This window comes from Gopherus flavomarginatus, chromosome 10, assembly GCF_025201925.1.
Source record: "Gopherus flavomarginatus isolate rGopFla2 chromosome 10, rGopFla2.mat.asm, whole genome shotgun sequence".
In the NCBI taxonomy this organism is placed as follows: domain Eukaryota; kingdom Metazoa; phylum Chordata; order Testudines; family Testudinidae; genus Gopherus; species Gopherus flavomarginatus.
In genome coordinates this window covers 68,560,994-68,585,700 of record NC_066626.1, presented here as the reverse complement: position 1 = coordinate 68,585,700, position 24,707 = coordinate 68,560,994, and the positions used below count along the sequence as shown (strand labels likewise).

Below are 24,707 nucleotides of genomic sequence, written 5' to 3'. Positions count from 1 at the left end.
TTAGGCACATTCCACCCCAGCATCTTCGCTGTGGCTGCAGTTGTGTTCCCCCCAGTCGGTTTTTTCACAGTCAAAAATGGAGGCTTCTGTTCCACTGCACTCCACGTTATCAAGCCAAATGGGATGAGAATCTTTTTGGAAGGTGAGTGCTTAAAAAAAAAAGAAAAAAAAAAGGCAAAATAAGTCACTGTAGGGCATGTGAAATAGACATATACCAAAGAAATCTGTAATGTGAATCACAAAGAGGACATTCTTTAGGTTTCACACTTCCCTTAGGGCTAGACTGAGCCTTAAGGCACAGCTCTGTGTCAGGACTGGGTACCTGTGTCAACCCAGGAGGAGGCCCTGGCCCCAAGAGAAAGTAACTTATTGCAGCCTTTTACTGAGTGCAGCTGACTTCCCCTCTCACGCCAGCTTGGCATTGTGGGTTGGTGCACTGAAGGGTGGAGTCAAAGCTTCATATATTCCTGCCCTCCCTCCACCCATCTGTAGGCGCATGGGAACGGTGGGTCAGCAAAGGCTGCTCGTCCCATGCTCAGTGCCCCACTGTGCAGCTAACTCAGATGGAAAGAAAGGACTCTTTGTACAGGTTATGTCCATTTTGGCTCACAGTGCAGAGTGAGGAAGAAGCCTTCCCTGGTGCACCTTTACCACCGTGTGTGTCCTGGTAAGAGCAGGTCACAATCCTGTCTTTTGTTACCAGTGAAAAACAGAACAAGTCCCCCTCCCCCCAAGGAATACATAACAAACTCCTGAAACAAAACACAGGAGGGGAAGGAGCTGGACAGATTGCAGTCGAAGTTGTCACCTGACATGTTGGAGGTGGTCTCTCAGCTTGAATCTCATGCACTTTGCTGCACATATTGCCCATAGTCCCTTCCAAATGGAAGGGGTAACACTTACTTAAGAGGCCTTTGGGTACCCCACTGCAGAGAATTACACTTACCACCAGGGCCAGCTCCAGCTTTTTTGCCGCCCCAAGCAGCGAAGAAAAAAGAAAAAGAAAAACCCGATTGAGCTGCTGCCGAATTGCAGCCAAAGACTGAAGCGGGTGACTGAAGGACCAGGTGCCGAATTGCCACCACTGACCCGGACGTGCCGCCCCAATAACGGGTGGAGTGCTGCCCCTTTCTATTGGCCATCCCCAGGCACCTGCTTCCTTCGCTGGTGCCTGGAGCTGGCCCTGCTTGCCACTAATATAGGGCATAGCTAAGACAGTGCAGAGCTTTAGGTTGGATGGTTTCATCCAAACGATTTCTACTCTCTGGGATCTGCAAAACTGGGCTGGAAATTTTGCAAGAACAGACTTTCTAACACTATTGTGGCACTTCTGCTTCCAGCTTTGGCTAGAAGTAGGAAGTGCAGGGGCACATGGAAATGAGAGATCAGAGAGGAAACAACATTAAGTGAACTTTTGTGAACTTTGGAAAAGTTGAGCGGGTTCAGATTGTGGGTAAAACTTGAGGGTGGGTGGAGGATAGAAGGGTTTTCTTTATAAGGGTTTAATTATAATGATTCACTCCAGTGATCGTCTCAAATCAGGGATATGTGCACTAATCCCAACAATCCTATTTAACAGAGAAATCTCTAAACACTTTGCTTCTGTTGACCATCCGTGTATCTGAATGGTTCGTGCCCAGTTGCCCCAGAACACTTCCATACAACTGTTCTGTAAGTTCTTGATTGCTGGGTGATTATTCTATAGGTTATGGTACTGCCCTCTTTGCTTTAGCAGAACACCCATTCACTGCAGTAGGAGTTTTGTCTCAGTAAGAGTGGCAGGGTCTGGACCAGAAGGGATGTGTGGGGGTGGCCCCCAGATTTGGCTCACACTGAGCATGATCACACAGACTGAGCATGCTCAGTGACACTGCTGAAGCCGGCTGCCTTGACTCCAAGCCCCGCATCAGAAGGCATGGGTTGCCTCTGGTCTGGACCATCATAATTTCTCTTTCGGGGGCCACTGGGGTAGGTGGCTATTTTGACTATCAGGAAATAGAAACAGCAAGTGGTAGGGAGATAAAAGGCACGAATGGAAATTCTAGAGTTATCCTCTGAGGCAGCATGTCTGGAAAGCCCATGCAGCTCACCTGAGAATGCAAGTATCTCAAGAAACCATATATTGTGTACAACCTTAGACTGTGATCCTGCACTTGGAAAGAATTTCAGGACTTCACAAAGAATTTGTGAAGAGCAAAAATCCTGTGCGAGTGGCACCGAACAAGTGTGGCACCCTGGACTGAAAAAATTTCAGCTCTGTATCTGAATGCCTGGCTGTAAGTGGCTTGGGTGCCAGGAGGCCATGAATACTGTCCCTGTAAATGTTGAATCTTGCACCGAACACCAGCCACACTATATAAAATCACAGATCACAATTTGGGATCGGGAATGTAATTGGTGATTTGGGTGATTAGTTATTAACTTACTTGCGGGTGTTGTCATGACGCGAACTGCATGACTATATCCCAGCATTTTGCAGACCACGGTTCCATCTTTTTTGTCCCATTTATCATCACATATTGTTCCCCACTTCCCTTTGTACAGAATTTCAACACGGCCCTTCTTAGCTGTTCCAACGAGCCTTATCTTGGAGTCGGAGTAGATTTCCACTGATGGATTAGGTGGTTATGAAATAATTGCACCAATTATACACAAGGAAAATAAGACGTTTGCATAAGAAAAAATGACACAGAAGAATAAAGTGTTAAACCTAAGTACACAAATGAATGGCCACACCTAAATGAACATGGCTACATGGAAAACAGGTTGCTGTTGTAGCAAAAATCTGATCAGTTCAGGACCCTGTGGTAGACATGATGAACACAGGCATAGCTTGAGACTATTGAATCAAATTTAGGCCTGTTATTTGTACAGGTTATATGCATTATTGTGGGCTCAGGATTGTATTCTACTCCAATAAGGAGGGTTACTGCAGCTCCTCCAAGAACTAAAAACAGTGGGGTATGATTACTGCAGTCCCTGGGACCAGTAAACAGTTCCAAAGAAGTACCACTCTCTGTGGTGGTTTGCATACACTGATTCAGACTGTGTTCAAGAGACCCAGGAGACTGGCGTATAAAGAGACAGGTTTCATTCTGAGGCCACAAATGGGCTTGACCGTTTGTCCAAAAAGGGGGTGGCGGTATCAAACCCCATGGAAGGACAGAAACATGCAGGGATGTCACGGAGGACCACTGGTAAGCTTAATTATGCGTTTAGACCTTTTATTGTTTTATATGTTGTTTCTGTACTGCTCTGAGAGAGCTGTTGGTTACTCATAACCACTGGCACATAGTCCTTGGAGAGAAAACAAAGCACAGAAGCTGGACACTAGTCAGACCTGCTGGGATAAGCAAGGGCATTGCAGGGAGGTAGGTTGCAACTGAACAACCCTGCTCAGCAGGAAGAGTGATGGAGGTCCCTGCCCAGAGATTGGTGATGGTGAAAGGCCTCCTTGAGTAGACCCAGGAAGGGCTCAGAGGTGCAGTTACTTCAGAAGTGTGACTGACAGCCTGATCCTGCAGGCTCTTAAACACTTGCTTCACTTTATGCACGTGGGAGGTTCTGTTGGCATCACTGGGACTATGCAAATAGTCAAAGTTAAGCATGTGTCCTGGGCATACATTGCGTTCTATATAGTATTGGTGTTACAGGGCAAGCTATGGAAATGAGATAAATGTCCAGTACCTGGTTCACCCCTGTCACCTTTGCTCCCTGGCAGTCCTGTTCCAAATTTTAAAAAAACAATCATTAGACACACTTGCAAGGTAAAGTATAACAATTACCATTATGTCTTATACTTGTGTTGATCAGGGATGCATGCAAATGTTCAAAGAAAACTCCAGCCCTCTCGCACATTTAGACTTTGAAATGTACTCCTGGAATTAAATCCCTGATGTGGTTAAGCCCCTGGGACAGCTTTGGAGCTCGTGATAGCAGCATGTTAAAAGCAGCAGGCGTATTATGCACTGCAAAGTACTCGCAATGCACCACACTGGTGAAAAGGTCCTGTGATGGTGAATATACGTCAGTGTGCAGAATTCTGTTATATTAAGTGGACAGTATTTTACTGGTCCTGCCATGCATATGATACATATTTTAAATGTTATAAAAACAGCTCCAGAGTAGACATTTTTAAAACTGTGTTTTTAAAACACACATTTACAAACAACCTCCAGCTGCTTATGTTCTTTTCAAAATATAGAAGTCCCTTTCTCTATTTTATGATCAAATGGCCTTCAGCAATTAATTTGACCAGAGGTTTGCTATCAGGTGCTGTCTCTCACTGTGTGTTTGCACAGAACCTCGCACAAGGGGCCGCAATCTCAGTTCACATCTCTAGTTGCTACTATATTACAATTAAAAAAACCCAACAACAACAATAAATGTGCATAATAATTATTGACACTTTGGGGAGGGATGGCTCAGTGGTTTAAGCATTGGCCTGCTAACCCCAGGGCTGTGAGCCTAATCCTTGAGGGGGCCATTTAGGGAACTGGGGTTAAAAAAGAAAACAAAAAAAAATTGTCTGGGAATTGGTCCTGCTTTGAGCAGGGGGTTGGACTGGATGATCTCCTGAGATTCTATGATTGCAAAATGCTTTAAGGACTTCAATGATTTAATTTAAAAAAAACCTACACACACAAAAAAATGGACCACCACCTTCCCTTTACATGTGGGGAAACTGAGGCAAAGAGAGGGAACGGTCCAGATCCTCAAAGGTGTTTAGGCACCTAACTCCCACTGAAAGGTGGGAATTAGGCATCTAAATACCTTTGAGGATCTGGGTCTCAGTGACTTTTATACAGAGTCAAACAAGAAGTTAGTGGCAGAGTCAGGAATAGGAGCTGGGTCTCTTGACACCACAATGCCACTTGGGCCCTCTTAAAGGGTAGATTAATTGGAACGCACAAAGGAATCCCAAATGGACTAAAAAAAAAAGTTTCCCATCCTTTTTCTTTTGCTAAAAGCACTAAATATAAAACTCTTCCTTTTAATAAAGGATAAATATATAAAAGGACATTCACAACCTATTTTGTAATCTGGTAGGTGTGTTTTCTGCATCATTAACCAGAATCAGATGCAGGAGAAATCCAAAACTACCTGGCTGCATGTTGGCAGCTGAGTCGAGTGTGGCCTAAGCAGATTTCAACTACATGCCAGGAGTGAATTCAGAAATCAGTTCTAAAGGTACAATCCAGTCTCACTGTTCTGACTGGGACCAAATCAATTTGAGCTCACTGGGAGTTTTGCATGTGTAAGACTGGCTGGATGGGGGGCACTTTATATCTAGTTCATCAGCAAAGATACAGCCTCAGTCTAGAGTGGCAGTGGGCAGAGACTGGTTAGTGTCACAGTGAAGTGGAGTGATGTCTCACTCTAGGGCTATCTGCCCACATTGATGTTCTGTGTTGATACTTCTGGGCCACGTAAGCTGCTGTCTCAGCCACTTTTGGGCAACTGGAGACCTCGGAGTTTCACGCAAGGAAGAAAATATATTTCAGTCCTGTGCAAAGCGTGAGCTATGGATAAAAAAAAGCCTCCAACGTTAGCAGCTGCACTGGTGCTGGAGCCACCAGAATAAATAAGGGCTGGACTGAGCCTGTGTAAAGTAATAGTGTAGCTGGGCTACCCCAGAAACAGGCCAGGGAGGAACTGTGACTCTCCTCCTCAGGCTTCCTCTTTGCTCCTTGGGTTGTGGGAGTAATTTACTTCACAGGTTGCAGGATAGTCCCTCTTCTTGGGCCAGCACAGCTTTGCTAGCTGGCTGGGGTTTGGAACCAGGGCCCTATCAAGTCCCTGATCTCCTCCACTCATTACCTGCCCACCGCTTCCTCCCTCCTCCCCTGTATACAGAGTTATGATCTGGGAAAGGTAAGCAGGGGGTCACATCCCTTTATGTTGCAGGGGCCAGTTAGAATCTAGAAAGAAAGAAGAAAACAACGAAAGGCAGACGTTTGGCACAGAATCCCATGCTGCATCACTGCCTTAATGTAGCGTCCGAAAGAAATATCTCAGCTCAGATGCAAGCAGTGAATGAAATTTTCCCTGTAATGACTGCACTGAAATGCACTTGTCCAAGAGGCAAATTTATAAAACAAGACAACATAGATGAGTGACATTAAAAGAAAATGTCTTTGTGTCTAATGCAGAGTCACACAGGAATTGTTCAAGAACTGGGCATTATTGCCAAAATACTACTACTGCAATGCTGGTACAATTGCTGGTCCTCCAAGGTATGGGTGTCTGTAGGCCAGTCTCATGATGACACCTAACTTTACTGATCACTTTTGAAATGTTTTTTTCCAGTCAGTCAATCTTTCCCTTTCCTTATTACAATTGCAACCCTTTATGGTCACGCCTCGTTGCATGCAGATGCATAGATTTTGTTGAATGCTTAATTTCATGTAAGTTACAGAGGAGAGGTGCCTTGCAAGGTGTCTCTGCTGAAATGATACAAGGGAGCAGAAATGAAGTGTAATGAACTGCACTGGCAACCAGGGGAACATAAAGGTGGCTGGACCAGAGAATCTGGCCTCATGACTTTAAAACCCTTTGCATAATTTTTACCAAGATTTCCAGAAAGATGATACTATGAGGTAGCATCCAAAATGTCAGGAAGATTGGTTTCCTTGTGTGGGAACTTGGTAGTGGGGTTGAAAAATCAGGTTTATAATGGAGAGCTAGCAGCAAGCTTAACCATGGAACTACTACTGCAACTTCCTAATACACACACAATGCAAAACATACCAGTGAATCATCAGAAACCTTGAGAGACAGTCTTACCTCTAGGTCCCATGTCTCCTTTGGTGCCTTTCATTCCTGGTTCACCTTTTGGACCTGGAATGCCAAAATACCGCCTGCTTTCATCATATTGGCCTCTAGACCCTAGGTGGAAAATATCAGAGAGCTGATGCCTTTGTCAATTTCTGAAGAAAAGAGCATGACAAGTATTACAGGCAATCACCTTCAAAAGTCAGTGAAACATTCCGTGTAAAGTACCCGATTGTGTAATCATCTATTACAGCAAGTGCTTTACCTGAATCTCCCTGTTCTCCCTTTGCTCCTGGAATGCCTAAGATCATCAAAACCAAAATAAATAAGTCAAACAGATATTTTCACACTTTTAAGCTTCCTCAAGCTTACATTTATAGTCAACTTTTCAATTAATGAAGATGGGAAGGCCCTTTGGTTCTCTAGCTAATGGTTAACGAAGCGGATAAGGCATGTACAATATATTAAAATAAGAGCTTATTAACCTAGGAAGACTGGGTTTTCAGATCGAATCTTAGAGGATAAGTGGACCTTTCGTTGACAACATACAGAAATTGACATACCTTATGTGCCAGATACACAGCTGGGGTAATGCACAGTAGCTCTATTAATGTCAGTGGAAGGAGATTTGGGGTGCATGGGTAAAAAATACCTAGCAGGATATTCTTTTACTAAATTCAAAATGCTGGTAGCTATGTACCCTTCTCCCCTCTCTGACCAGGCATGCCATTTAAACCAGGAAGTCCCAGGGCACCAACTTCTCCATTCAGGCCTTAAAAGTTGAACGACAAAAGCGAAGTACAAAGAACTACAAAGGAACCAAAGTAATATAACATTTCTCGAGGGGCGGATCCTCTATTCCTTTGCAGAGGGAGAGCAAAGTGGGTCTAATTGCTTCCACGCTGGAATCCTCCACTCGCTTTCACTAGTGGTACCGTTTTAGAGTGTAAAACTTTGCAGAGTGTAAACGAGCGTACATAAGCGAAAGGCAGTGGAGAATCAGGTCCATACTGCATTTCAATCTGAAGGATCCCAAAGCACTTTCCAAAATTTAGGTCAAATTCTGCCCTGGGATGCATACACATTGGGTCACATTGACTTCAATGGGAGCGATGTGTATAGAGCCAAAAGGAGAATATGGCTATATACACACAGAATATAGCCCTGTAAACACACACAGAATATAGCCCTGTAAATAAATTAGGGCTCTATGGAAATTTAATAGGATTCTATATAAATTGCTCTAAAAATCTATAGATGTTAACAGAAAAGATCTTTTCTATAGACTTTCTAAGTCATCCCATAGAATTTTAGCGAAGGGATATAATTCTGTAAGATAGTTCACAAAGCCCAGAGAAAGGATAGCAGCTGCTAGAAGGACTTTGCATAGGGGTAAAGAACACTCCATCCATATACACCCGAAGGGGAAATGTTCATAGACAGAAAGCATTTACCTATGTGGCAATTTTTCCAGGGTACTCTGGGACAGATTTGCCTTTCATTTACACTGGGCTAAATCAGGAGCAACTCCTGCTCCATGCAGTTACTATAGTGTGAAACTGTTGCTATACTCAGTATCCATATCTTCATATCTAAATGCCACGATGAGTCAGGCCACGAAGCAGAGGAGACACCATATGAATTTAGAATTAGACAAAAGGGGCCTGAATCACCACTGCATTATTCCAGTTTGACACTGGTGTTGCCTCAGTGGAGTGAAACTGGTGTGAAAGTGGAGTAATACTATGGTGAACTTGGCCTTAGAGGATTAGAAAGGGATTTACTGGCTAAAATTCTGGGACCCGTGTAACAGACTGACAATTTCCTGCAATATTGTAAATAAACTTTATTGAATGAAGTTCAACCTTATTGAATTAGTTTTAAAATCTTTGAATTCCTTGTATTAAAAATGCAATGGTGCGTGTATTATTGTGGAATTGTATGTATTTTCATACAGCTGGGGGTGATTACACAAATTCACTCAGGTTGTAAAGAAACCCCACCACCCTGGTGTATACCAGTTCAACCTAGATTCTTCAGGGACTGATAGGCAAAGGAAGGATTTTTGAATAAATAACCTGGTTTTAAACTGGCGTATGGCCTTTTTCCTGATCCAGCAAATGGACTGGACCCCTAATCCACAGTGGGCCCCAATCTTTCAGGTAGGGTTGGAAGTACTGACCCTGCAGAATCTATGTTAGGGTTGAGATTAATTCTGTTAAACTTATTAGCATGCGCGTAGGTTCTTTTATTGTTTTAATGTGTTTTCTCTGCAATGCATTATTCCTTAAGAATAAAGTGGGCGCGCATAGGAAGTGCTGTTATCATCATTCTGTTATCAGTCTCTGACGAAAAAACAAGCTGGTGTCCTTGGCCAACCTGGCTGTGCTGAGAAATACACGGTGAAGGCAAGGAAGTGTGCAGCCTGGGAATACCCAAGTCAGAAGGGAGAGAGATGCAGGTCTCCAACCAGAAAGGCAGTGCCTGGGGAACTGGAAGCTGGAGAGTGGATGCCTTTGCTGAACCACCAAGGGGAGACAGAGGTGCAGTTGCTCTGGACTGTGATTGCCTATATATGCAGGAGGTCAGACAAGATGGTCGTAATGGGCTCTCCTGACTTTAAAAATCTATGAAAAATATAGAACAAAAGATCCTCCTTCTCCTTTCACTTACATCCATTTACAGCAGTTTTACACCAGTGTAACTTGATTGAATTCAGTGGAATTACTCTTCAAGTCTGGAGGTGTATGTAGCTTGCTGAGGGATTGGAGGGAGGGCAGTTGTTGTGTTTATAATACTCTTCCTTGGTAATTGGGACAAATGGACATTTCTCAGTTACAATGATGGTGGGTTTGATTTTCTTTTAAATTAGACTTTCAGGGCCAATCCACTACAGCTGTTAATTGACCTCGATTAAGTTAGAGCCGATTTGCACCAGCTGCATACCTGCCCTTTTTCAATGAAATGCACCTTTAAGGGAGATCAGTGTTATACCAATACCAGAAACTTTTCTTTTTGACTGGCTTACCTGCCTCTCCTTTCTGCCCTGGAAGCCCTGGTGCACCCACTCTACCTACAATACAATATTGGTGTTAGCATTAGTGATATTTGTACAAATCATTAAACATGCATCTCCCCTCTTCTCCACCAGCCCCCTGCCAGATTTGGCTTTCTGCCTTATTAACTTACCATTTAACCTGACTAACCTGCATCTCCCTTGTTTCCAGGAGCATTAGTTGGTCCTTTGGGGCCCATCTCTCCCTTCTCACCCACTTCACCTTTACTTCCTTGAAGACCTATTTAACAATACAATGAATGTGTGTGAAGCAAAGGTTTGGAGTCAAATCTGTGTCGCTCTAACAGCATCAGCATCTGGCCCTGGGTCTGCATTTCTCGATCTGACGCTTTCAGTTGGTAATCAAGATACTTATGACAGAATACAAAAGAATGCAACAAAATATTTCAGAAGTGATTGCAATCCCCTCCTTCTCTTTTCTGTTCCAGCATTTTCCCAAGATTCCTTGAATTTTTTAAGATCTGTTTTGCCATTTATGAGCCAGACCCTCAGCTGGTGCAAATCAGTGGAATTCTGTTAAATAAATGGAACCCTACTGATGTACACCAGCAGAGCGGCAATGCTACAGTTCCAAATGTTCTGTGTATAATCATCATTCTCCACTCATATGTACCACTTCCCCTTGTTTCCACTCTCCACCCTGTCTTCGGCTCATTCTCCCTGTCCACATCTCAGACGTGGCTGATGAATACCAATGTAATGCAAGTTACACAGGCGAGAAACCCTGCCTAATTCTTCTGTTTAACTTACACAAAACTCTAGCTTATATGGGATATAAACCACTCAGAGGCAAGCTTTTCTATCACTCTAACCAACCAAACCTGCACGTGATTGTGCATTTAAATTGTATTGTATTAGTTTATACCATATAAATCCTTCTGTAAACACCACTGCTATAATCAGGGATGTACTGATAATTAAATACCTGCTTCTTTCATTACATGTACATATCCTCAAAAGAGAATATAAAAGCTCATTACTCTGAGTCAGCATTTCTGGAGGACCACCCTCCTTGGTGCACTGACATAGCAAGAAACAAAATGGCACCCCACAAATAAGGCAAATAACCTCATTCATCCCATCTCTTTATAGACTGGTAACCCCATGGTCAGAGATATCTGAATCTTTGTGGAAACAACTCACAGAGTAATAATACATTTTACACTGTAAACGGAAAAGACTTAACTAGGAAGGCATGTGAAATTGTTAAAATTGCATAGGTAAAAATAAGCAAATTGTCTTACCTGTAGGCCCCCTATCCCCTTTCATTCCTGGTTCACCTTTTGGACCAGCGAGGCCCCTGTCCCCTTTACTTCCATCTTCACCCGGTGGTCCTCTTAAACCTGGATGAAAAATACCAAACTTCTGATGCTTTGAACATCCCATGAAAGACCCATTACACACACTACAAAATGCAATACCGATATAAGAGTCCAATTCTGCTCTTGTAGATCCAGAGTGATTCCGAAGATGACAGTGCAGTTACTTTTGAAATAGACATTTGTCACCGAGGGCCAAATTTGGGCCTCTCTGTGTAAATTCAGTACTGTCCGCTGGATTCTATTCTCATTCACTGGCTTTACTTTGGTTTATTTCTGCTAACTTCAATGGAGTTATTCCTGATTTACATAGGTTTGGCTGAGAGCAAAATCCATAGCAGCAGCACAGTGAAGGAAATGCATTACCTTGGTCTCCTTTTGTCCCCTTTGGTCCTTCTATTCCTGAAATCCCAATAAGTACCTATTAATAATAACAATTAATGGACATGAAAGGTAGATATTTTTGAGCCCAGACAATCCATGGGTATTGGGCCAGATTCTCAGTGGGTGTAAATAGACACAGTCGCTCCACTGACATAACTGGAGCTATGCTAATTTACACTAGCTGCGACACTGGTCCAACTGTCTATGAGCCAAATCCTGCTGTCCTGGCTCATAGACTGAGGTCTGTGTGAATTTTTCCCTGAAAAGGCACTGAAATGTATAGGTAGCGAACTGCAGGATTTGGCCTGAAGTAGTACTTCATTGTTGTAAGTCATGCTGCACAGCAAGGAAGACACAGATGCTTGATGCTTAAAATGCTTGTTTGGCATAAACATAGACAAGCACCACGGATGGAGGAGGTGGGGGAGCAGCAGAACGGCCTTGCTGCCTGACTGGCTGCAGGGGCCCTTACCTAGTGAGACTGGTGCGATTCCAGTGCAGAAAGGCTTGGAGTCCCCAAGCAGGGGGTAGCAATCTCCCTGCATGTCAGGAACATCTGATGTGCATGAGCATTCTGCTCCCCAGCTAGGAGCCGTGGGAGAAGGGAGGGATGAGGGAGAACCTGGTCAATCTATGGTTTGCCATGGTCCTAAATGGAGAACCAAGGCAGCGACCAGGGAACTACATCTGTTGCGAGCACAAAGCACAGCCTGAGGGATAATTCCTTCCCCAGCATGTACCATTTAGGCTGTGCAATAGCTCCAGGATTTAATCCCAATGAAAGGCCGTATTTCGATCTCATTTACACTAGTGAAAAATTGGGAATAAATTCATACACTTTAGCGGAGTTACTCCCAATTTATCCTAGTGTAAATGAGACCAGAATCTGGTCTGAAGACTAGGTCTCCAGGAACAGGACACATAGGATAACTGGATCGTATGTTGATTACAACATACATATTTTAGTGTGCATAGAGCAGAGGCTGATCAAATTATGTAGTATCAGTGTGGCTCTATCAGCAGGACTGTCATCTCTGAGACAGAAAGTTAAGTTACAGTCCAGTTATGACTTATGACCCATAAAACATTATGTAAATCACTCAGATTGCTGGTGCGTGTCCTGGTTTTACCAAACTTTGTGTATTCAGTTCTTTGCTTAGCTCTTCGTTTACTTTTGAGGAGGTGCTGCTACTAATCCTTTCTTACCTGCTTCTCCCGTGTCTCCTTTGGCACCTGGAGCTCCTACTCCTCCAGGTATCCCTGAAATATCAAAGGAAATATGTGGATTGAGCATTATGTAGGATAACATTTGTATAGTGACTGTAAAGGTTAGTAACTCAGTACCTGGAGTTCCATCCTTTCCAGATGAACCTTTCTCCCCTTTCTGAGTACCCCCAGGGCCAGAAAGACCCTCAGCACCCTTTTCTCCAGGATTACCTTGAAATTGAATTGGCAAAAAATTAACATTGATTCTTTAGTGAAGCAGGGCCGGCCAGAGGATTCACTGGGCCTGGGGTCTTCGGCGGCAGGAGGCCTCCACCGTCGAAGACCCAGCACTTCGGTGGCAGGTCCCCGGATGAAAGGACCCCCCTGCCACCAAATTGCCGCCGAAGACCCGGAGTAGAAGAAGCTCTGGGGCCCCAGGTCCCGAGAGAGTTTTCTGGAGGCCCCAGAGCAAGTGAAGGACCCCGCTCCAGGGCTCCCAAAAAACTCTCGTGGGGGCCCCTGCAGGGCCTGGGGTAAATTGCCCCACTTGCCCCCCCCCAGGCAGCCCTGTTGTGAAAACTGAAACCAAGCTCCCAAACAAGTAAACTAACTGCAAGACACACGCAAAACCTACATCTACAGAAGCTCACCACCCCTATCTGTTTGTTTTCTACAAGTGAATGTGGTGAAATGCAGGAAACATCACAGGGGTTATAAAGGACATTCCTCAACAATGCACGGGACGTGTTCAGAGGTGGATTACAGTTTCGTGGGGCCCTGGGCTAGAGGAAGTGGCCTCTCCCACGCCATGCCCCCGCACTCCTGCCAGGGAGCAGGGTTGGGGTGCAGGGGCTTCCTCCACTCCCTGGCAGGACCACTGAGCGGGCAGAACAGGTGCGCAGGGTGCCCATTTTTCCAGGGGCCCCACTGGATATGTTCACATTCTCAGAGTTTGCAGTGGGAAGCATGTGCTTAAAACCCCTTTCAGGTTTAAAAACAGTGGCCAAAATGTTCACATCTGAAGCGTTTAACGTTGGCTATCTCAATCCATATTTAGTACCCAAAATCAAAGAGCCAATGGAAAGTCTGAGAATCAGGGCATTTTTATTTCTATTTGTTCTTAAGATGCAAGGGAGGGTTCATTTCCATGACTTACCCTTCTCTCCTTTCTCCCCAGGAAATCCAATACCTAAAATACAAATACATCCACTTTTGTTCTCCTCTGCTTGTCTACATTGTTAAATACGTCCCCACCCCTCTCTGAGTTTTATGTTATTTGCTTACCTGGTGACCCTGGTTCTCCTTTGCTTCCAGCTGGTCCTCGTAGACCCATGTCTCCCTTCTCACCTTTTCCTCCTAAAAGATGGATTTGACAGCATAAAGGACAAGTGTAAATTAAAGGCTGTGGACCAGGATGTGGCCATAACTAGAACCAGACCCTCAGATGGGTGTAAGCTGACATAACTCCATTGAGTGCAATTGAATTATGCTAATTTACACCAATGAGAATCTGGCCTTGTGTATATTTCAGCATGTAACCAGAAGGAGGAGTAAGCACTTGAAAACTTGAAATCTTTTTCACCTTGACTTCCTTTCTCCCCCTTGTCACCTGAATTGAACAGAATAAAGCCTTCATCTCCGGCAGGCAGAGATAACTTGGTTCAGAAAAAAGGTTGCAATTGTAGGCACTAGTTAAAAGTATAAGTTTGAAGTATAAGTCTTGGGGAGATTGAGGAACAGACAGTCAATGTTACAAAAGGGAAGCAGAGTATCTCTTAAAATGCCACGTGAATTCATCTAGGAGAAGTAATCTTCACACCGGGGGAGTTTTAGGGCTTGATCCTGAGCATGTGCAAACCCTCCCACTCAACTCAGTGGGCCCAATCCAACTCCCACTGAAGTCAACGGATGAATTTCCATTGTCTTCAAAGGGAAATGCATGAGGACCTTATTCAGCTATTCTACTGCAAGAACAAGTGTCAGAATTTGGGGTGCAATCCTATGAAAGGCTGAGGCCCATAGTGCGACGTGGGAGCTGCTCAGCACTTTGTAGGATCACACATTATTCACATAGGAAAACTGACATGTTGAATTACTTGTTGCGGACTAGATTGAGCCTGTAGTAAAAGGTGCTGTGAAACTACTCTGCAGTTGTGGCTCCCATCCGGTTCCCATCAGTTCCTCCCTGGTCCCATCCAGGTTCAAGAAGTAAGTTACTAATAAAGCTCTTGATAAAATACAACTTACTTCTCCCATCATGTCTGCCCAGCTACCCTGGCTAATGAGCAGCAGCGGGGAGAGGAGACAGAGTTGAGATTCTACTAGTTCCCAGCTTCTCCTCACTCACTTGCTCAGAATGGGGAGTATCCAGAGAACAAGGTCTACACTCTGCACCAAAACCAGACTCCCAGCAGGCCATGCAAGGGGGTGTGGGAGGAGCTTGACTTCAATGGGACCACTGATGTGCATAAAATTATGCACGGTAATTACATCTTTGTAGGAACGGGGCCCAAATGACTTATTGAATAGGGTTCCAAAATCTAACTTCCGATTCTGCACAGAACAGGGGAAGGGAAGGGGAGAGAGGGGGGAAACTGTTCATTGCTCAAGTATTTACTTACCTGGAGGACCAGGCTCTCCTTTGATTCCAAGTTGCCCTGAAATGGATATTTGATGTGTATTTTTAAACAGTCACCACCCAATTGTTGATTGAACAGTAAGTTAACAAATTTAGCTCTGAGTTGAAAATGTCACCCTCCCAGGCTAGATGATCATAATGGTCCCTTCTGACCTTAAAGTCTATGAGTCTATAAGACTAGAAGTCCTAGAGAGGCCTGAAAAAAGTCTGAGCAACATTATGTGGGTGTGCTGGGTCGGGGGACTGGGCACAGGCAGCCCATGCCCATTTCAGCACAGGAAATAGAATCTAGCTGCAACAAAGTGGGACCACAAAGGGATATGCCAACCTGGGCTCCATACTTCCACCCTATACACAATCTTATCCAGTTCTGAGGGCCAGATCCTCAGCTGGGACAGATCGTCATAACTCTGTTCATTTTTTGTGGCAGCCACTGTCTACTGCTCTGTGTTTACACAATGAGGCCCTGTTCCTGGTTGCTCCTTAAGTATTATTATATTTTCGTAGCAATGCCTATCTCTCACATCGTGCTTTTCCTCAGTAGATTTCAAAGCACTGCACTTTGCAATCTTTAACGTATTTACCTTCACAACACTCCTGGGAGGCAGGACTGTCATCCCCATTTTACACGTGGGGAACTGAGGCACACAGAGGCTAAGTGACTTGCCCAAGATCACACAGAAAGGCTGTAGCAGAGCAGAGAACTGACTCCAGGTCTCAAGTCCTAAGGCTAGTGCCCTAACCACTGGACCATCCACAATAATAAGTCAAGTTAATGGACCTACACCATTTACATGAGCTGAGGATCTGCGCCCCGCCCCTTCAATCTTAGGGAAGAAAGCTGGAGTTTCCCATAGGGACCACTGAATTGTGCATTTTATATTTAAAGAGGCTTTGACTCTTGTATTGCTTGTACAGCACTATCAGGCTTTCAGATTATGCACCAAATATGACAGTCAAAAAGATAAGGTGCAGCAGAGAGATACCTGCAGCCAGTGTGATATTGTTCATCCTCATCCATAAATGGTGGTTGCTGACCCTAATGGTGTTGATTTCCTCCTCTAAGCTTTCGATCAATGGTTCTTCACCTCTGGGGTTCTTTCTGTAAAAGCTTCTCTCCTGAAGAGTTTCATTGTAGAAGGGGCTGACCAGTACCTCTGCTAAATGAGAGTTGTCTTCTCTTTGGAGTTTGCGTATTTCCTCCTGCATGTTAAAGACTGGGAAAATGGAAGGCATCATGAAATACATATTCTTAATCTCCTTCTATCACCCTGCTCTATAGGGTAATTCCTGTTGACTAGCCCTGAGTTCCTGTAAAACAGTCACTTCTTTCTTGCAGGACAGGTAGAATGTGACCTGAAACCAGGGCAGAGGTACTGGGCACAGCTCAGCCATGCCTCCGCTGCTAATCTGGCTGCACTGGTGTTTGTACTCATGCTAGCTCAATGAGAGTACATTGAGCAGGGCAATACATCCCTAACTTGTAGTGCAGACAGAGCCATTGGCTCTCATTGACTTATGTAGGCATTTTTAGTATGCCCTTCATTATTGTACCCAGGGGCCACATATGCCTGGATATGTGGCCAGATATGTAACATATCTAAAGTGCATCTGGGGAAAACAACAGTTGCTAATAGAGGGAGCCTTCCTTCTTAGAGTGCTCAGGATCATTTACTGTGCTCCAGAAGTTTCTCTGAGGAACTGAAGGAAAGTGTCCTTATCCTCTGCTCTTCATGGCACTCATCCCTTACCCCCCTGAAACAGAGATCAGTTTCCTGGCATGAGGAGAGAATGTGAATAAAACTCTCCCCACCCTGTAAACACACCCTTCCTGGGTGTACTCTTTCAGAACCAGCCTTGAGTGACAGATGGGCATAACAACGGTTTATAGGAGTGATATTGATTGCTCTTGGATATTAGCAGGGTAATGCTTAAATAGTCTACCTAGCTGTCTATTTATAATACACCAATCATCACACTACCTTAACTGGCTGAGCGAAGGGGGACTCTCCCAGGCAGAAAGAAAAGATATGAGAATGGAGGGAAGGAGGGGGAACTGAGGAATGGTGGACACACAAAGCACTCTGGAATGTGGGACAATGGTATGGAGGAAGGGTAAATAAGGGACTTGAAGAGCCCCCTGGCATATGACAGAGAGGGAAGGGGGGGCACACAGAGCTCTTGCCATGGTGGGGATGGGGAGAATGAAGAGGAGAATGAGGAACAGTGGTATGGGGCACACAGAGCCCCGGGTATGATGGGAGAATGGGGGGACACTAGAGGGAGAGGAGGATGGGGAACCCACAGAGCCCCTGGCATGGAGGAGAGGTGGACTGGGGTTGCAGGGAGTCCCTGAAATAGAGGGGTGGAAGGGTGGCATACAGGAGCTTGCTGAGGCAGCGACTGGAGGGATGCACAGAGCCCCTGGTCTGTACAGTATGCTCAGCCTATTGAAGCATGCAGCCCTCTAGGATGGTGTATTGCAAAAGCATCAGGCACAACCATGTTGTCAACCATTACAAGCATCTTTGAATTCAAGGGGTAATTATACTAAACAGTTATTTACTGTAACCTTGGGGTAATTATAGTAAATGGTTATTTACTGTAGCCTTAGGGTAATTACCTTTAAGCGCTAATAGTCCCAGGCCTAGAGTTAGCGTCATTATGTAGATTGCCAGTGCAGTCCAAACACAGCATGCAGAAGGTTTCTTCTTGCTGTGCGGTTCTAAAGTCCAGCAGAAACAAGACAAACATCCTTTCAAATCGTGTTCACCGTGATATCCTCTGTTCATTTACAGCACACACATTTCTTTGGCCAATCCTGTGCAAATAAAATATCTGTACCATTCTTGAAACACGTGCCGTATCTACAATTGCAGGGGCATGTAGGGTACATGGAGCTGCTGGGAAAAGGAAGCTGTGTGCACACTACAATGTGTAGCAACATGCAACAGTGAAAACCTCTGGCACCGGGAAAGTAGCAGGAAAAGGGTCTGGCAGTGGGGAGCTCCTGGAGTCTTTCTCCGTCGCCTCCCCTTGCCAGAGCCTTTCCCCACTGCGAAAGCCTTTCACAGTGGCGGGGCAAGGCTCTGACAACATAAGAACAGAAGCTCAGGAAGATTCCTGTAATAGAAGGCACTGTACACAGAGTTACAGCTGGACAACACTGTTGGTACTAAAAGGGGAGGCAGTCCTGTGGAAGAGCTTTAATTTTAGAAGCTACAGTGTTAAAAAAAAAATCGAACTTTCGAACAATTGTTCTTCAAAACGGCTATTCTGTCCCCATATGCACACACTAAACAATCCAGAAGCACATGATCCTGTGAGCAATTTTTAAACTCTTAGTTAAACAGGAGTTTAATGCAGTGAGTGCTAGGATTGTACAGGCTGTAAGTCCAGGCAAACTTAGAACATAAGAATGGCCCTGCTGGGTCAGACCAAAGGTCCATCTAGCCCAGTAACCTGTCTTCCGACAATGGCCAATGGCAGGTGCCCTTAACTGAGTTTAGCAAAGTGTATGATGCTGAGTCATAATGATTAAAAGGAGCATCATCTTCATTAATGTTACAGTAGAATTGTTTTAAGTCAGCAACAGTGTTTTTATATTCACCTGCAATTCATAAATGTACATTTTTGGTTAGCTTTTGGTGATTTGAATCTCTGAAATATTTTAGGCATTGAAATTTTACACAATGGAAATGTATTTAGTTTATTTAAAAAACACTGGAAGAAAAAATTATTAGTATTTGCTGGAGACTATCTCCTCAGCATTTTTGGCTGGAAGAGATGTGTCCCAGATACATCTCTTTTTTAATGTTCAGATACATTTAGGAGCAAAAGTCATAGTAAAAAGGCATTGCATATGTAATGCAAATAGATCAGCTATTTTCTTCACAGATCAGCCTAAATACTTATAAATCTATTTAATTAAGCAATAAAAGTACTTTACCGTATAGGTCAAATGTGGTGGTACCAGATGAAGCAAACCTAATCTTGTCTGACAGTGTGAACATTTTGGTAAAATTCGAAATTCCATCTTCATTGTAATTCTTTGGATTTTCCATGGTGAATTTTTTATAGTTAACCTAGAGTCCTGTCAGATTAGAGACACCGAGGAAATAAGGAACTTTCTACTTCATCTGCTGAATTTATGTCAGCTGCTATGCATTCTGATTTACTCGATTTTTCTAGACTTGCAAGATACTTCTGATATGGTAATTGGATCAGTTCCTCAAAAATCCTATAACTAAGATGTTTAGCTTCTCCCTTGTGCTTACATTAGAACATAATCTGGATGGGCCCTGCAGTTTGATCCTGCAAGGTGAACTCAATAAGAATAGTGAATGCTCAACACCGCTAAGAGTTGCTTATGTAAGGGGACTGTTGCCCCCTTACTAACATTCAATGAGAGTGTTTGGTTGCTAGCTCCCAGCACTAAAAGGGAGGGATCCATGGGAAATCAGGAGCCTGAGACTGACAGTCCCTAGGAACAATGGCAAGAGGCCAATGCTCCAGGTCAGCCTGATTGACAGGGCAGGCAGGCTAATCAAAGAGACAGAAGGCCAGGGTGGGTCCTGTCCTCCCTGTGAGCTGAAATTGCCTGGGTCAGACAGAGTGGGGTGGAGCTAAGGAGAGAGCGGAGGCCTAAGCTAAATTGCTGGGAGCAGAGCTGCAGCCCCAAAAGCCAGAGCACAGCCCAGAGAGAGCAGACCTGTCCTGGGAGCAGAGCTGCAGCCCAAAAAGCCAGAGCACAGCCCAGAGAGAGGAGACCTGCCCTCGGAGCAGAGCTGCAGCCCAAAAAGCCAGAGCACAGCCCAGAGAGAGCAGACCTGCCCTGGGAGCAGAGCTGCAGCCCAAAAAGCCAGAGCACAGCCCAGAGAGAGCAGACCTGCCCTGGTAGCAGAGCTGCAGCAACCAGAGCCAGAGGGTCAGACAAGCAGCCCAGGAAGCAGGTGAAAGCTGAGAAAGAGTCACAGAAGCAGCCTGCAGAGCAGACGTGCCCTGGGAGCAGAGCTGTAGCAACTGGAGCCAGAGGGGCCAGAGAAGCAGCCAAGGGAGCTGAAGGCAGAGCAGCAGCAGCCGCCGTGCTGAGGCAGTGTGGAGCTGGACCTGGGACTGGAGCTGGGTGCGGGGAGCAGCTGGGGAAAGCGAGGGGGACCCTGGGCAGTGGGCCCAGCACAGGGAGACGCCTCAGCCAAGAGGCCCTGCAGGCCAGACTTGGAGGGGGATCATAACCCTGACAGAGCAGGGGTGACAGGGGAGAAGGGTCCTGCCACCCAGAGCCTAAGAGAGTGTGTGGCCACCGTCAGAGCAAATGTCCAACCCGCAGCGTCCCTGCAGCACAGCCAGGGCCTGAGAAGGAGGCCTGGGACCTACAAGGAACAGACTGTGAAGTGCCCTGATGTCCAGAGACACTGTGATGGTCCTTGCCACAGAGCGGGGTGATGTGTTTTCCTTTAACCTTTCCCATTTTTCCTTATTCTTTTTTTAAATTAATTGTTAATTAAATAACTTGTATTTGCTTTAAATTGTATGATGTGACCAGTGGGTCAGGGAAGTGCGCAGTGCAAAGAGAGTACCCCGGAGTGGGGACACCCTAGCCCCTGTCCTGGGTGACCACAGCAGGGTTGGGGGTTGAGCCCCCCCCAGGAATCCTGGGCCCAGCCTTGTTGGGGTTACGAGGACTCTGCCAGACAGGAGAGAGGAAGGGGAGTCCTCAAGGGCAGGGAGGCCTCTGGGTAAAGGAAGTGGGAGCGAGGACTCAGATCCTTTCGCTCGCCCACTTCACCGGGGTAGTGCAGAAGCCAGGAAAGTTCCCCACAATAGCGGGACCATTCCCCCGCTTACACTTAGCACTGTGCAGCATTTGAAGCCTAAGTGGCCAGCCCATGTGCAGGTAAAACTCCAACTGAAGCCAATATGATGATTGGTTGAACACAGACTTCAGGATCAGTTCCTTAGGGATAGAGGGCTAAGTGTTGAGTGTTAACACAACAGTGTAGCTTGCACCGAAATGACATTTAGTAAGTGCGCAAAATGAGCATGATTGGGGGAAGGCACTAACAGGAACATGTAAGGGTATGTCTACACTGCAAATAAAAGATGTGTTCTTATCTTGAGTTAGCTAACTCAAGGTAAAATAGCAGTGAAGACATCACAACTCACCCTTTAATTCCTTTAAGGTTAGACTCTTGAATAGGACTATAGAGGAGATTGGGGTTGAACGCAAGCTGCCAACCTGAGTTAAAAGCTGAGTTGCTGTGTCTTCACTGCCTTTTTAACCCAAGTTAGGAACACACTTTTATCTGCTGTGTAGACATACCCTAAAACAAAGCAGGTCAGAGCAGGGGACCTGAAGATCACTGGGGTGGATTTAAAGTGAAAGGAGTATGTAGAGAAAGCTGGGAGGGCTGATTTCTCTTATACCCTCCCTTTAGGCTTTGTCTACACTTGCAGCGGCATGTAGGGTACACATAGCTACATGCTGCCGTGAAAAACAGGCTGCATCTACTCTGTGGTGTGTAGCTACATGAAGTGGTGAAAGGCTCTGGAAGGGAGCAGGCAGCTCCTCCTTGCTGTCTGGCTCTGCCCTCCCAACCTTCCAGATCCACCACCCTACTTGCATTTATGGGAGGTTTGTGTGGTCTTCCAGGCTGTACTATAGAGTGGTTGTTTCATTCCTTTGTGATATACTGGGGAAGGCTCTTTGCTCCTTTTCTCCTCTCCCCTCTACAATGCAGAACCGAGGATTAAATAACATGGCAATGAAAAATGTGTCCAGCCATTGGAGCCTTATTTACAGTCAGGCCCCCACCGGTGACCAGCAGTGTAAAACTCTTTAGTGTAGACCAGGTTGATCTGTGCTGAGAGCTCCTGGTTACCTACAAAAGGACAAATCTTATCCGCAAATATGAAACTGCTGAGGCATTCTGATTACTCACTGAACTTCACCCAAACCACTCCAAGGAAGTTCACATCATCTCTGCTAGTACTAATGCATTAGTACATTACTTTGTGAAAGTTTAGCCTAATGGGAGCAGCATCAGGCATTTAAGTAATTACTTAAATAAGAAATGACAATAAGAGAAGGGCCACAGGGCACAAACGGATCTTTAGATGAAGGAGAATGCTGATCAGACCTTGCAACTGGGACGACAGTGATAGAGAAACGTAATAAGAAAGTGATTTGCCAAAGGCTGCGTCTGCTGAGAATCACAAAACTCCCTATTTTTCAAATTCAAATACAACAGGTCTCATCGAATCAACATTACAAAAGTGGATCCTGAAAGCAAACGAATGGCAAATGCTTATGCCTTCCATTATTCAAGAGCATTACAACTCGTTATCGGCTAACAAGCTATTTAACAATACGTTTTAAAACACGAGCACATTTAAGAAACAACTGTAAAATGGGACTAGAAGATAAACATTACTATAGGATTCCTAACTACCTGATGAGATTTTGCAGTACTCCTGGTCACTGATGACTTTATTCTAGAATCCCAGTAATCAACCTATTGGTAACATTTTGCATATGGTAACTGTATATGTGGCATGAAACTATGATGCTTTTTTTCCTTTTTTTAAAATTACCATGTACTTCATCTCCACCTTTCTCAAAGCCTGCCAGCATGTAGAGACAGCAGCCAGTTTACTCTGAGAATTGCTGCAGCCTGTAGGAAGGAGGAACAGACACTGTGCTCACTCAGGGAACATAAGTCGAGTGGTTCTCAGTCAGGGGTACATGGCTGACTCATGCAGCCCCAAATCTGCAAGGGTATTTAGACACCTAGTTGCTTTTGAAATCACTGGAAGTTCAGTGCCTATATTCACTTGAGGATAGGGGCCTTGGTCTCTCTGTGCATCAGTTCCCCATCTGTAAAACAGAGATAACAGCCCTCCCCTACCTCACAGGGATGTTGTGAGTAGGGTTATCAGATGTCCCGATAAAATCAAGACTGTCCCAATATTTAGCTGTTTGTCCCACGTCCCGACCGATGTACGGTCGGGACGCAATTTGTCATGATATTTGGTGCCTGGCCGCCTCTGACTCTAGGAGCCAGAGGGACCTGCTGGCTTCTTCCTGGGAGCCACCCCAGGTAAGCGCCGCCCAGACCCTGCCCCAGCCCTCAGGTAAGGAGCCGAGCAGCGGGCGGGGCAACCAGGGGCAATGGGGCATGCATGGCATGGCCAGATGCACATTGGTCCACCTGGCCCTGTGCTGCCAGCGTGCCCCTTTTTGTTGGGGGCGGTCCCACACAGCTCATCCACCAATGTTCCCCGGACCTGCTATGCCCAGTGTGCCCCCACAAACCTCCCCACCAAATGCACAGTGCCCTGAAACCACTACAACTGCCCAGCACCCCCCCCACAACCTCACACACCCTAGTTCCCCAACACACACAGATCTCCCCCTTCCCCCACAACCCAGTGCCCTTCTCCACAGCTCCTGCACCACAACTACACAGTGCCCCCATACAGATCCCTCTGCCCAGTGCCCTGACACACACAGATCTCCAGCGCAGCCCAAAGGCCCCCTACTGCCTAGCACCCCAAAACACACCTACCTCCCCCACTGCCCAGCATCCTCCGCCCCATTACAACCCTCTACCACCACCACCCCCTAACCTCCCAGACACTCCCCCATGCCCTGCCCCGCTCCCCTGGCTGCACTCATCAGCCCTTCTGGGAAGAAAGGTGACTTTCAGCTGCACTCAGCCAACAGCCCGGCTCGGGCTGGAACTGGGAAGCCGCAGGCTGGAGCCAGGGCCCTGCCAGGGACACCATTTCAGATTCTGGTGTGTGTGTGTGTGAGGGCAACTTTAACTGTTATTCCAAGGGCTACTTAGGCAACTGAAAACTTTAGGGGTTTTTTGTAGAAAACTTAGAAATTAGCTGATAGGAGCACTGTATCCAATTCCTATGTAAAAAAAGAGGAGTTAATAAACATTAGACTCACTCAACTCTAATACTAACATGTTCTCACATCTTGTGTCAAATCAGTTAAGGAACACTGGTTAGACTGAAGCATTTAATGTATATTCTTTGTCACTAACTCTTGAATACAACAATTGAAACAATTGTAGAAAAACCTAGATTACTTTCTATCACTTTTTTGCAGTTCATCAAGCTTGGAATAGATCATTTAACTTTGGAAACATCCTACTAGGGCAAGGCCCCATGAGTTTATAGTGCACCTGACTGGGGGTCGTGAGATGTCACCTCACTACAAATAATAGACTAGAAACTAACCTTAAACAGGAGTGAAACTGACACTTTCAAGTCACTTTTACAGTATTGCCAACCCCAA

The 24,707-nt window shown here is 45.3% G+C and overlaps 1 protein-coding gene across 1 annotated transcript; it reads right to left on the bottom strand.

Annotated features, from left to right (window-relative positions):
- MARCO (macrophage receptor with collagenous structure) lies at nt 1–19,461 on the bottom strand. The gene is made up of 17 exons (XM_050916732.1): nt 19,347–19,461; nt 18,021–18,122; nt 16,384–16,614; nt 15,381–15,416; nt 14,044–14,115; nt 13,916–13,948; nt 12,898–12,990; nt 12,760–12,813; nt 11,536–11,571; nt 11,095–11,193; nt 9,981–10,070; nt 9,782–9,847; nt 7,040–7,075; nt 6,787–6,888; nt 3,688–3,723; nt 2,427–2,624; nt 1–149 (listed from the first exon to the last, which is right to left on the bottom strand). Exons 1-17 carry the CDS (start codon nt 19,459–19,461, stop codon nt 1–3), a joined length of 1,548 nt encoding a protein of 515 aa, XP_050772689.1.
- Between the last annotated feature and the right edge of the window lie 5,246 nt (nt 19,462–24,707).

Coding starts and splice junctions, on each gene's coding strand:
- MARCO (XM_050916732.1), bottom strand. CDS start 19,461: ATGGAAAATCCAAAGAATTACAATGAAGATGGAATTTCGAATTTTACC. Junction 10,071..11,094: donor AGGGGATAGGGGGCCTACAG/GTAAGACAATTT, acceptor ATTGTTAAATAG/GTCTTCAAGGAAGTAAAGGT. Junction 150..2,426: donor CGTCATGACAACACCCGCAA/GTAAGTTAATAA, acceptor TTTTTTTTTAAG/CACTCACCTTCCAAAAAGAT.